The sequence below is a fragment of the Mya arenaria genome, chromosome 9 (assembly GCF_026914265.1).
Source record: "Mya arenaria isolate MELC-2E11 chromosome 9, ASM2691426v1".
Classification (NCBI taxonomy): domain Eukaryota; kingdom Metazoa; phylum Mollusca; class Bivalvia; order Myida; family Myidae; genus Mya; species Mya arenaria.
Genome location: NC_069130.1, coordinates 71847022 through 71859363, shown reverse-complemented (window position 1 = coordinate 71859363; position 12342 = coordinate 71847022). Strand labels below are relative to the sequence as shown.

Below are 12342 nucleotides of genomic sequence, written 5' to 3'. Positions count from 1 at the left end.
ATTAATAAACTATTATTAAAGCAAAACTAGGATTTTATTACCTCTTATCATCAGAAATGTTCTTGTTTTTGAATAAATGAAAACAAATCTGCAAAACCATCGCAGTGTTTGATATGTTACTTATGTACTCATTAGCATTTAAATTTTCACAATAAATAACATATAAAATTCATTCTTTTGAACTGCGAACAACATCCTTAGTTTCATTTTCATTCTCAGTCATTGTGTTTACATAGATCTTCTTCATTGAGCAGGAAAATTGACTGTTTTTGAAATATAACCAAAATAAATGTCCAAAAACATGGTATGTTATGTCAAGGAATCGACGTTACATAAGGGACTAGTATTGTTACTGCATGGAATTTTGAACAAACAATTTAAGTTTTAAATCTTTTATTTAACTTCATAACATCAAAAGTACAGCGTGAACATTTCAGTAACATCCGAAGAACAAGAAAATAAACTATTGACATAAGTTAACAAAACTTGGGTACAAATTTTCCTTATTTCAGCAAATTTATCGTTACATGAAAGAAATAAACTGTTACATCAAAGAAATTTTATTCATGAATGTATGATTGATACTTTCACATTACAAAAGGGATCATACATAATGTTTTGTCAACATCAAAAGTACAGGGTAAACAATTCAGCAACATCCGGTGAACAAGAAAATATACTATTAACATAAGTTAGCAAAACTTGGATATATGTTTTTCTTATTTCAATAAATGTATTGTTAAATGAAAGAAATAAACTGTTACATCAAACAAATTCTGTACATCATCAATGTTGCATTACAATATGGATCATACAAAATGTTTTGTCAAGTAAAAGATGTTACAGTGTACTATCAGATGGCATTGCTACTGTTGAATGCTGCGATATTTATTCAACAATGAGATGAATACATTTGCCATGATTTTTCATCTAGTTGATACCTGTTTCTCTGTCCAGGAATATTGGAGCATTCAACAATAGCAATAACATCTGTAAGCCGATACCAATTTGTGTCTCTTATTTTTATTGGCCAGCAGAAACTGTTTTTATCTTTTTTACCATTTCGGCGCATACAGTCTACTAATACAGATGACAAGTTTGACTCTTTCACAATACCAACATGTGCTTTTCCATTGAAATTCACAAGAACATGTTTCTCTTTATATATACATGTGTCAAAATTTGTGTCAATGTCACTGATCTTGTTCCGATGTTTCTCTCCCATACTTACACCTTCATGGTCATTTAAATCGGTATTTACATGTTCTGTCTCATGTTGTTCCCGATCATCGTTTGCAACAGCATCTTTACTATAACTTTCTGTCCCACCATTTGAACCGTCTACCTTCACATCAGCATCTTTACTATCACTATCTGTCCCTTCTTTTGCCCCATCTATCTTTGGATCATCATCTGTTTTATCACTATCTGTCCCACCATTTGAACCATCTACCTTTGCATCATCATCTGTTTTATCACCACCTGTCCCACCATTTCCCCCATCTAATTTCTCATCAACATCTTTACTATCACTATCTGTCCCACCATTTGACCCATTTACCTTTGAACTGGTATTTTTACTATCACTTTCTGTCCCATTATTTGCCTCGTCTACCTTACACATTCCTATATTCAAACTGTCAACACTGCTTTCCATGAATTCCTTGAATGTGCACTCCGTTCCATCAGCTTTTCTGATTTCATTGGCCGTTCCCATCTCTGCAGTCAAATCACACACACATGAACTTTCGTAGCATTTGATATATCATGTGCAGAACTTTCAACTTCAATTGGTCTTTCCATACGTGATTGTTTTGTCTGGTAATTGTCAGATACGCCCAAATCATTATTATTTTCATCATCTATTTTATACCATTCCGGAAGTTTCAACAATGGCACAAAGTGATTTGGCACCCAGTGTAACGGAGTCATATCATCCCTGTTTGATGTCCACATTACAAAAACTGGGGGTTCTTTATTGGTTCCTGAAACAGGTTTGATCAGTTTGTGCATGTCTTTCCTCACATTTCTATTGCCTAGCTCAGGGTATACTGATTGAATAGGGGTTTTGAGAACTGATGACAGTGCATGAACTTGCCAAATACTCATAAATGATTTGTCTTTTGTGATACTGAGAATCTCTTTTCTGTAAATTGATTTTATGTTCTCATTTGTCATTTCCCTTTCATTTGGAATGAACATCTCTGAATACTGAGCATACTGCTTGGATGTTTTACTAGTAGTCCCGCCAGTTTGCAAGAAATCGTCATTCAGGTAAAATAATTCATGTTTGACTCATGTGGGTCAATGGTAAGTTCACCAATTGTATCATTGTTCTGCTTGCATTCAGTCTGCAGCTCACAAAATGTTCTACATTTTGCCAGTTTTTGCAGGTATGTTTTGAATTTTTTTTTCCTGTCATATGGATCCATTTGTTTATCATCGATCTGTCTTTTCTGTCTCTTTTCTGGTGTCACAGGTGAAGAAGGGGGTGTTAATATTCTTTCTTGTTCAGCCTTTCTTCTTTCTTTCAGTTTCCTTTTCTGCACTCGCCAAATTTTTCTTTGATGCCTTTTTTCTCTTTGTGTCATATCTGTAATCTGTTTTCTTTTCCCCAATGTTTTGTCCTTCTTGTACTTTTCTTTAGAGTCCTGCAAATACTTTCTTCTTGTTTCATCCTCATCCCATCTGGAACGAAACTTCCTTTGACGCTCTGCGTTTGACATCCCCATTCTAAAATAAAATTAAGTGTTACTAGACAATAATGTCGTTACTCTACGCTTATTCCATCATTTAAGTAATTGATCACCATTATTTTGACCAATGACACTTTTGACGAAGGTCATTAAGTGCGACCTTGATCCTAAGTATATCATCCAGTCCAGCCTCTCGCACCACTATATACCAAAATCTTATACAAACTTTTGGAAAACCAATCTAATAAAACCTTTGGAAAACCTGGTTATTTGCATTTAGCACATACTCCATCACAAGTGTATTTTGTACCGTCAAAGGTGTATCACATGTTTAACAACTGTGTAAACATATATTTTTCAATAGATATTTTAAAAGACACTAAAATGCCATCTCAACTTTTATGAAGACAGGTGGGACCTTTTTGCAAGTGTGGAAAACTGAAGTACATCTAAGACTTCAAAACTTAATTACCTGGTCCTTTTGTTTCTTCTTTCTCTATTTATTTATTTCTGATATGCAGGCAGTTACTTGTATGTTTCTAAGCAACTGAAATGTACAAATATATCAAATTAATACCAAATACAGCATGATCACATGATTCAGATAATAAAAATGTTTTAGTTCTCTGCTCTACCACTTTTATTACTTGCTGTAACAGTTTTATCAACTTTATGCCACAACGTGTTAACAATGTTATATCAATCTCGTCCTAATACAGGTAAGCATTTAACAGTAACAGAATATAGATATGTACTGCAATTAGCTGTATGTTAGAAATGCTTTATTGTATTTACTATATTAAGTTCCTTGACATAACAATTTACATTCCTTGCTGTAACATCAAAATTGAAATTACGATATTTTTACTAAAACTAATTAAATTATTGAGCTCGTTGTTTTTCTCAGCATGTTGAAAATGCTTGATGATGTCAATATTTACACATATAAATGTCATAAACCTTTATTTTATTTTTTAAATAGTTGTACACTTGCCATTGTTCTCTGATATAACAAAACTACTCCCTGATATAACGAAATACAGCGCTACATCATAGAATGTTACAGGATGGATATATTCAACCTTTACTTCACTTGCACCATCATGATATGTATGTGGGGTTCTAAACAGACTGTGCAATGTTTTCCTTTCAGTTCAAGAAAATACAAGTGCAATGAATTAACTACTTGGTCATTTGCATAAATGAGACTAAAGTGGTTACATCATAGAGAAAATTCAATTATATTAATTTACCTTAGCGCAGTGAAGGCTTAATTTTAATATTTTCATAAATCAGCTTCTTTTAGGCTCCTCCTTGGTCATCTGTATAAGGCTACTCTTCAAAAAGAGGTAATGGCGTATCCATATACAAGGGGAAATAACTAATATATTGGCTGACTTTTCCACAATGTTACATCATTGAACTCCAGATGAGGTACACACTTTACACATCAAGAAACACGTAAAATATAGTCATATTTAAGGGTTGTACATATTTAATCACTTAAACTAATGTGGTTTTACAAAATAAGTACACAAATGACATTTGTCCTTATTTTATAATTCCTTTCTTTTGAATAATGTTTTAAATATACACTTTTGGGACAAAGAATTTATGGCATTTTTCATCAATCAATTATCGGTTTTACTAGTTTCTTTTCACTGCAGATAATTTCTTTTGTTTGACTATATACAAGGCAATGGTGTGTAATTCTTAAAACTTAATTTGTACTTTTATGCCAAAGTAGGACAATTTATTTTTGAAAGGACAAGAATTGTTGCCAAAAAAAATATTGACTCACATACATGTCTTTAAATGAATAAACATATTATAATCAGTTATGTTTTATATGCTGTTTTGTTATTCATTCCAGGTTACAATTGATAATTTAGTAAAATGTTCTAAAATAATTGAGAATAAATTGCCGTATAACCCCATATAAGTCCGTACCGTTTCCCGTTTTAAAGAAAATCAGTACATACACAACACGGTTACTTCCCTTTGCCGTACATTAGCGATAATCGATAATGAAATCGATTATCGCCGACCTCGGACACAAATAACCGACTTTCGACAATACTCGACCATCGTTTTATCCCTATCGTACACGCTACCTTAAATTAAACTACAAACCTATTATCGGACTGCATTGTCCCAAAAAATAAGTATGAAATCAGTAATATATATACGCGATGAACAATGTTTGCTTACAAAACCAAATGATTGGAAATAATTATTATGGTTCAAGAATCAATGTTTAATTATCCCAAAACCAAGAACGCACAAACAGAAACGCTACAACACCTATGCTATAACTTCAAACAGGATTGGCACTTTTTTATGTGGCAAAAAGGCACACTTTCGCCGCACTTTCGCCGCATAAAAAAACAATTAAAACACATACTAGTACAATAGTGGTTGACAAAGTTTCATCAAGATCGGACTTTAAACTAGACTTTTTGAGACGTAAATACTGACAAAGATTTAGTAAGATCGATTTAAATGTAAACCAAACCAATTGATCTTTCTGCGAAAACGTTTGAAATGACGTTTGGCCCGACTAATGGCGGTAGTATATGTTACGAAACGCACAACACCATCATTTGGGACAATCAGAAAATTGAATCGTCGTATGACGTAATAATAATATCTGTCATGTGTTGCCGTTCCGGATAGAAAAATCCGACCCGAGGGCACCTGCGTTGCCAGGTAACGAGGCTTGCCGAGTTACCGGCTACGCAGCGTGCCCGAGGGTCGGATTTTTCTATCCGGAACGGACACACATGATAGATATTTTTTCTAGCATACCTTAAATAACATTTTTTGTGAAGAAAATAAATAAGAAAGCGCGTTTTTGTACATTTCACCAAAAAGCGCGTGCGATGATGTTTGCTGACGTCATGACGCGCAGTAATTTGTATTCACTGCATACGTCAATAATTTCCTTCACTATCACGTCTTTTAAGGGTTATTTTGTTTTGTTTTTAAGGAATATTTTTGTAAAGTTAATGTTAATGGAACTCATCTATTAAAATCGCATAACTATGGTTACATTTAGTGTTTAATAATAGAAATTGAAAGTCTTACGTCACAGCGCGTGACTCATCTGGCATGGGGGGGATGCCAGATGGAGTTTTCCAGCACGGCTGAAATCACCGGAAATGCCTATCCGGTGTGCTAGAACATATATTCTCGCCTTTTTGTCAGACTGACCACAGGGGCAGCGTTGTTTTGACACACCACGCCCCCGTCCGTTTTTTTATCAATTTTTTTATATCAAATTTTAGTCAGAATATGTTGTGGTAACTGTAACTTGTGAAAATTGGCAAAAAAAAAATGATTTTTTTATTTATATTATCTTGGTAATACAAAGATAATAATAAAAAAAGTATTTCATCTCCACAATCACAACCACCACCATCATCTCCACAATCACAACCACCACCATCATCTCCACAATCACAACCACCACCATCATCTCCACAATCACAACCACCACCATCATCTCCACAATCACAACCACCACCATCATCTCCACAATCACAACCACCACCATCATCTCCACAATCACAACCACCACCATCATCTCCACAATCACAACCACCACCATCATCTCCACAATCACAACCACCACCATCATCTCCACAATCACAACCACCACCATCATCTCCACAATCACAACCACCACCATCATCTCCACAATCACAACCATCACCATCATCTCCACAATCACAACCACCACCATCATCTACACAATCACAACCACCACCATCATCTCCACAATCACAACCACCACCATCATCTCCACAATCACAACCACCACCATCATCTCCACAATCACAACCACCACCATCATCTCCACAATCACAACCACCACCATCATCTCCACAATCACAACCATCACCATCATCTCCACAATCACAACCACCACCATCATCTCCACAATCACAACCACCACCATCATCTCCACAATCACAACCACCACCATCATCTCCACAATCACAACCATCACCATCATCTCCACAATCACAACCACCACCATCATCTATACAATAACAACCACCACCATCATCTCCACAATCACAACCACAACCATCATCTACACAATCACAACCACCACCATCATCTCCACAATCACAACCACCACCATCATCTCCACAATCACAACCATCACCATCATCTCCACAATCACAACCATCACCATCATCTCCACAATCACAACCACCACCATCATCTACACAATCACAACCACCACCATCATCTCCACAATCACAACCACCACCATCATCTCCACAATCACAACCACCACCATCATCTCCACAATCACAACCACCACCATCATCTCCACAATCACAACCACCACCATCATCTCCACAATCACAACCACCACCATCATCTACACAATCACAACCACCACCATCATCATTCATACACCAATGAATAAATGTTTAGTTTAGTTAATCCTCTTTATGTGGCAAAAAGGCACAATTGCGCTCCATATAAGCAATTTCTGCTTTAAGCGTTGAGCGTCGCCGCATAAACGTGGTCGCTCTGTTTATGCGTTGAAAATCACCGCATTGTATAGCTCGTACAGGGATTCAAACCATTGACCCTGTTCCATCTGTATCGCAATGATACAGGCTTACGAAGAGACCAAAAAGACACCCCACCGACGTCCGAACCTGGAAACTAGAAGCTGTAGCGCAATGCTTCACTTTAAGTCTCCAATATTTCAGAACCCGTCCTAAACAGTACAAAAAGATACGTCAACGCTTCCCTATATATTAACGTGATTTTCTCCCATTTGGCGTCGAGACACTAACTAACCATTTGTATGCCTTTCGCTGCATATATAACACGTAACCAAAACGGAATAATCCATTAAAAACAAACACTATGGGTGAAATCATTATATATAACTTACATTACAGACTAGGGGTGTCAAGTTCATTAATCTTTAGAAAAAAGTAGAAACCATTATGAATATAACTTATCTCGTATCAATCTTATAATAAAACCATGACTTTAATATTAAATACAAAAACAAACATCCTAAAGAAGTAATAAGAAAACAGCAGAACTCGTAAAAAAACAAATACTTTATGTCACTAAAACAGAAAAGTTTATTTTGAGGGGTCCGGACTACATGATTACATGAACATTACATGTACTAAAAGAAAGAGTTCCAGAACAATCTGCAAAATTCCTTTGCATATTTCTGTCAGATTCTGTGATGATCTTGTCTATTCTAAAACTTCTAAATTTGGAAAAAAAACCAGACCATTCCAAACAAAATATTGACAACACTAGCTAAAATGGCATATGCGAAATATTTAATATGTAAATATTTTAATGAACGTAAACGATAAAAAAATATATCATTAAACACCACATGCCATGCCTTTTTGCTTTGTATCTTAATGGTTGCGTGTTAGTTTGTCCGGGCCGGCCTCTGGGGCTTTACTTCGTTGGGAGTTAATGTATTCGCTGCTGGCTTGCCTCCGAGGATCTACAGATTTAGAATAGGTTGCGTCTGAGAGATGGTCTTTATTTGTAACCCTTCATAATCGATTAAAAAAACATGTGGCCGTTCGCCTTTAATTTCAGAATTTGATCGTTCGCATAAATTAATTTTACAATTTTCTTTAAAAAGACTTTATTTTGCATTGCACAAATTATCGGGTATGTAAAAGCATTTTAGACTTTTTTCGTAAATAACCAGTCGCAAGTATTCGTTTTATCACTTTTTCGCATGTTTGCTCCCAACAGTGAATGATTAAATGTTTCAGCTCTCGATTCCGTTAAATATAAACTCTAGGGATGTAGGGACAGGGGAAGAGGAGCAGATATGGGGCATTGTGATAGGGTTACAGCGACTAGAGAGAGAACGACAAACATAATTGGATGGAAATTGAAATGTTCTAGGAAAGAGAAAGATGTGGAAGAGAATGATAGAGAATTAAAAAGATGAAAGGGAAGGAGCAGAGCTCGTGGGTAGAGACGGAAAATGGAGAGAAAGAAAATGAGAAAATGAAAAGGAGAAAAGAATCATAAACGTATAGAAAAGGAACTGAAACGCAAAAAAATGCAATTTAAGAGAATGATGGGGATGAAGGGATTAGGACGGGCGCCATAGAGAAGAAATTGGTAAGGAGAAAATCGGCGAAGAAAAGAGAACGTGATTTTAAGTAATGGTAAAATAATGATGAGGGTACTGGAAGGGGAGAAAAAGATAATAGGGATAGAAAATGTTACACACAGAAACAATAGGAAAGTATTGGGGCGGAGACTGGAGAAAGGACAATTGGAGAGAAGGAGTGGGACTGAGAAAAGCTATGAGAAAGGTTCGAAACAGAAGCAAAGTATTGGGGACGGGGGAAAAGGACAATTGGGGAGATGGAGATGATCTGGGGGAAGAAGTATGAAAAAGAGGGTGAACACACAGAAGGAGTTGAGCTGGAAACAGAGGTGTGAGAAAACAGGCGCAACAGAGAAGGAGTGGAGCTGGAAAACTTGAGAAAATAGGTGTGAGAAAGGGGAAGTAACAGAGAAGGAGTGGAGCTGGGGAAAGAGGTATGAGAAAGGGGTCGTAACAGAGAAGGAGTGAAACTGGGGAAAGAGGTACGAGAAAGCGGGCGAAACAGAAAAGGAGTTGAGCTGGGGAAATAGGTATATTATAAAGGGGGGAGCAGAGAAGGAGTGGAGCTGGGGAAAGAGGTATGAGAAAGGGGGCGAAACAGAGAAGGAGTTGAGCTGGGGAAATAGGTATGAGAAAGGGGGCGAAACAGAGAAGGAGTGGGGCTTGGGAAATTTGTATGAGAAAGGGAGCGAAACAGCGAAGGGGTAGAGCTGGGGAAAGAGATATGAGAAAGGGGGCGAAACAGAAAAGGAGTGGGGCTGGAAAAAATGGTAAGAGAAAGGGGGCGAAACAGTGAAAGAGTTGGGCTTGAAAAAGAGGTATGAGAAAGGGGGGAAACAGAGAAGGAGTGGAGCTGGAAAAAAAGGGAAATAGGTATGAAAAGGTAATGGAAAGGGAAGGAAAGAAACTAAACAGTGCAAGATACTTCAACGCTTCCCTATATATTGACGTGATTTTTCCCATTTGGCGTCGAGACAATAGAGCAGAATGGAGGATGTGAGAGGGGGGATGCAATTAAGGTATACGACAATTGTACGCAAGGACATTTTACATGTAGTACACCCTTTCAGTTTCTGTGAATATGTTTTGCTATAATATGAAATAGAGGGGTTATATGGAGTTTTTTTGTTTAATTCATTAATTATTTTTTTTGTTTATAATTATTTATTCATTTATTAAGAAAATTGAGATTTTTAATCAGTTCCTTTGTTTATCATCCATTCAGTTATTTGTTTGTTTGTTTTTGTTCGTTCCTCCGTTCGTTGGTTTGTTCGTTTGTTTGTTCGTTCGTTCGTTTGTTCGTTCTTTCATTCATGCAATCGTTCATTTATTTATTTATTTATTTATTTATTTATTTATTTATTTATTTATTTATTTATTTATTTATTTATTTAGTTATTTATTTATTTATATTATTATTATTTATTTATTTAGTTTAATTTATTTTTTATTTAGTTTATTTTTTTATTTTTTTTTACTTATGTATTTATTTATTTAGTTTTATTTATGTATTTATTTTTTTTATTTTTTTTATTTATGTATTTATTTATTTACTTATTTATTTTTTATCTATTTAATTATATTTATTTATATATTTATTTATTTATTTATTTATTTATTTATTAATTTATTTATTTATTTATTTATTTATTTATTTATTTATTTATTTATTTATTTATTTATTTATTTATTTATTTATTTATTTATTTATTTATTTATTTATTTTATTTATTTATTTTATTTATTTATTTATTTATTTATTTATTTATTTATTTATTTATTTATTTTACTTCTTCACTATGTTTTCTTCCTTTATCTTTATTTTATATATATATTTTAAACTTTATACTTTAAAATATACATGCGTTCTTCAGTTACTCAAAAAAATAGAATGCTTGTTATGAAAAATATTTTAGTCGAAAGTAGCCTCCTTGATATGTTTGATAGAATCTTACCTTTCTAATTGGCTTAATTGAAATAATTGAAAGGAGTTATTTCACTTTCGGTTTCGTTCACACGTTTTTAACTTTTTCTAATAAAAAAGAACCGATAAAGGAATATTGTATGTCAGTTAAGCACAAGGTCTTTCTCCCCAACGATCGAAACAATATGATATTACCCTGAGAAATTGATAATTATCGGAAATTGTTCTCACTCGGTGTCGGATATGAATTAGAAAGTCGGTAGCTTAGCTCCTTACATTTCCTAAGTGTGCAACTGTCTGCTTTGATAGTATGTTGTGAGAGAAAGGTGATTTGCAGTGTTATTTTGGCTAAAATAGCCATGGCGACTAAAGTGATATATTTTACTGTCGGTTTATGTGAGGAGCAGGCGGAATTTAGATCAGATGATCCTGCTGACGATATTAAAGGTAAGAATTTTCGTCCGTTTTCACAACAATTTACACGTTTTTTTGAGCTGTCAAATTTGACAGTTGATCATGTCAGTATGACTGAGGTGGTGATTTTTAGGTTAATTAATGGCACTGAATAATGTATCTGAAATTAATACATGATAAGATGATTTGATTGCTTTTTACTATCAAAAGCACAAACCTTCATACTTTTCCTTAAGAAAATGGATATATGTAACAGGTTTTATGACCCAAAATACTTAGCAATGTTTTACATTTACTCTAATCCAAATCTCTTAATACCTTTTGTGGAAGTATTTAACTAGTTATACAATTTTACTGCTGTTAAATGCTTTTTATTGAAAATGCAAAAATAAATACGTTAATAATCCCCTAAATAGCAGTGCTATATTTTTCTGAAACAATTATATGCAATATATATCTTTCATACAAATGTATTTGTATACATATTTCAATGTGACAGTTATAACTTTTAACTGAAAATTGATATTTAATTAAATTATTTTACGTGTATGTCATAAAAGTGCTTCTGATTGTTTTTCATAATTCAGATACTAATTTAATAATTTTGAAAGCCCGTCTGATGAAAAAAAATCAACAAAATTTCTTTTAAGTCTTTGATTTTATATAGTGAAATTTAAAGCAGTTTCCACTTGGGCGCTGGATAGTTTTGAGTTTTTCATGTCTAACACTAAAAAAGTTATTATTTATTTTTGCTTTACTTAACATTTAATTGATGGCAGATGGGCTGTGCTCGCTTATGCCAAGGTATATGTTTATAAAAGCATAAATAAACAACGATTATTGCTTATAAAATAATTTTGAAAGTTGAAGTATCTCGACCAAAATTCTGTTCACTTTATCAATTAATATTGTTGCTGAAAAGAGTAGTACTGTGGAAATAGTACTGGTACATGGTCACAAAACAATTTGGATCTAGAGTAGAGACATACTGACTGCTAATGTTTGTTAACCTCTGGTCTCAGATTAATTTTTAATAAGTCGCATTTAATCGGTTTACATGGTATTTTTATTTAGACTTTGTATATATATGATACATCAATATGTGATTATATAATTACTTCTTTTACAAAGATACTAACTTGATGAGTTCATTTGTTTTATACAAATAA

At 34.1% G+C, this 12342-nt stretch overlaps 2 protein-coding genes across 8 annotated transcripts in view; one reads left to right on the top strand and one right to left on the bottom strand.

The window, feature by feature from the left end:
• Positions 1 to 202: 202 nt before the first annotated feature.
• LOC128203429 (protein starmaker-like) lies at positions 203 to 4029 on the bottom strand. Its single transcript, XM_052904841.1, has 3 exons — positions 3950 to 4029; positions 3169 to 3243; positions 203 to 2733 (listed from the first exon to the last, which is right to left on the bottom strand). The coding sequence occupies exon 3, from the start codon at positions 1715 to 1717 to the stop codon at positions 893 to 895; it is 825 nt and encodes a 274-aa protein (XP_052760801.1). The 5' UTR covers positions 1718 to 2733; positions 3169 to 3243; positions 3950 to 4029; the 3' UTR covers positions 203 to 892.
• A 7033-nt stretch (positions 4030 to 11062) lies between these two features.
• Positions 11063 to 12342, top strand: part of LOC128246764 (high affinity cGMP-specific 3',5'-cyclic phosphodiesterase 9A-like) — a 75394-nt gene continuing 74114 nt past the window's right edge. For all 7 annotated transcript variants that reach the window (XM_052965184.1, XM_052965183.1, XM_052965186.1 and 4 more), the window contains exon 1: positions 11063 to 11206. In XM_052965184.1, the coding sequence (XP_052821144.1) occupies positions 11119 to 11206 (88 nt within the window). In that variant the 5' untranslated portion in view covers positions 11063 to 11118. The remainder of the gene's footprint in view (positions 11207 to 12342) is intronic.

Bases quoted from the DNA above. Each gene is read 5' to 3' on its own strand.
- LOC128203429 (XM_052904841.1), bottom strand. From the start codon at position 1,717: ATGGGAACGGCCAATGAAATCAGAAAAGCTGATGGAACGGAGTGCACA.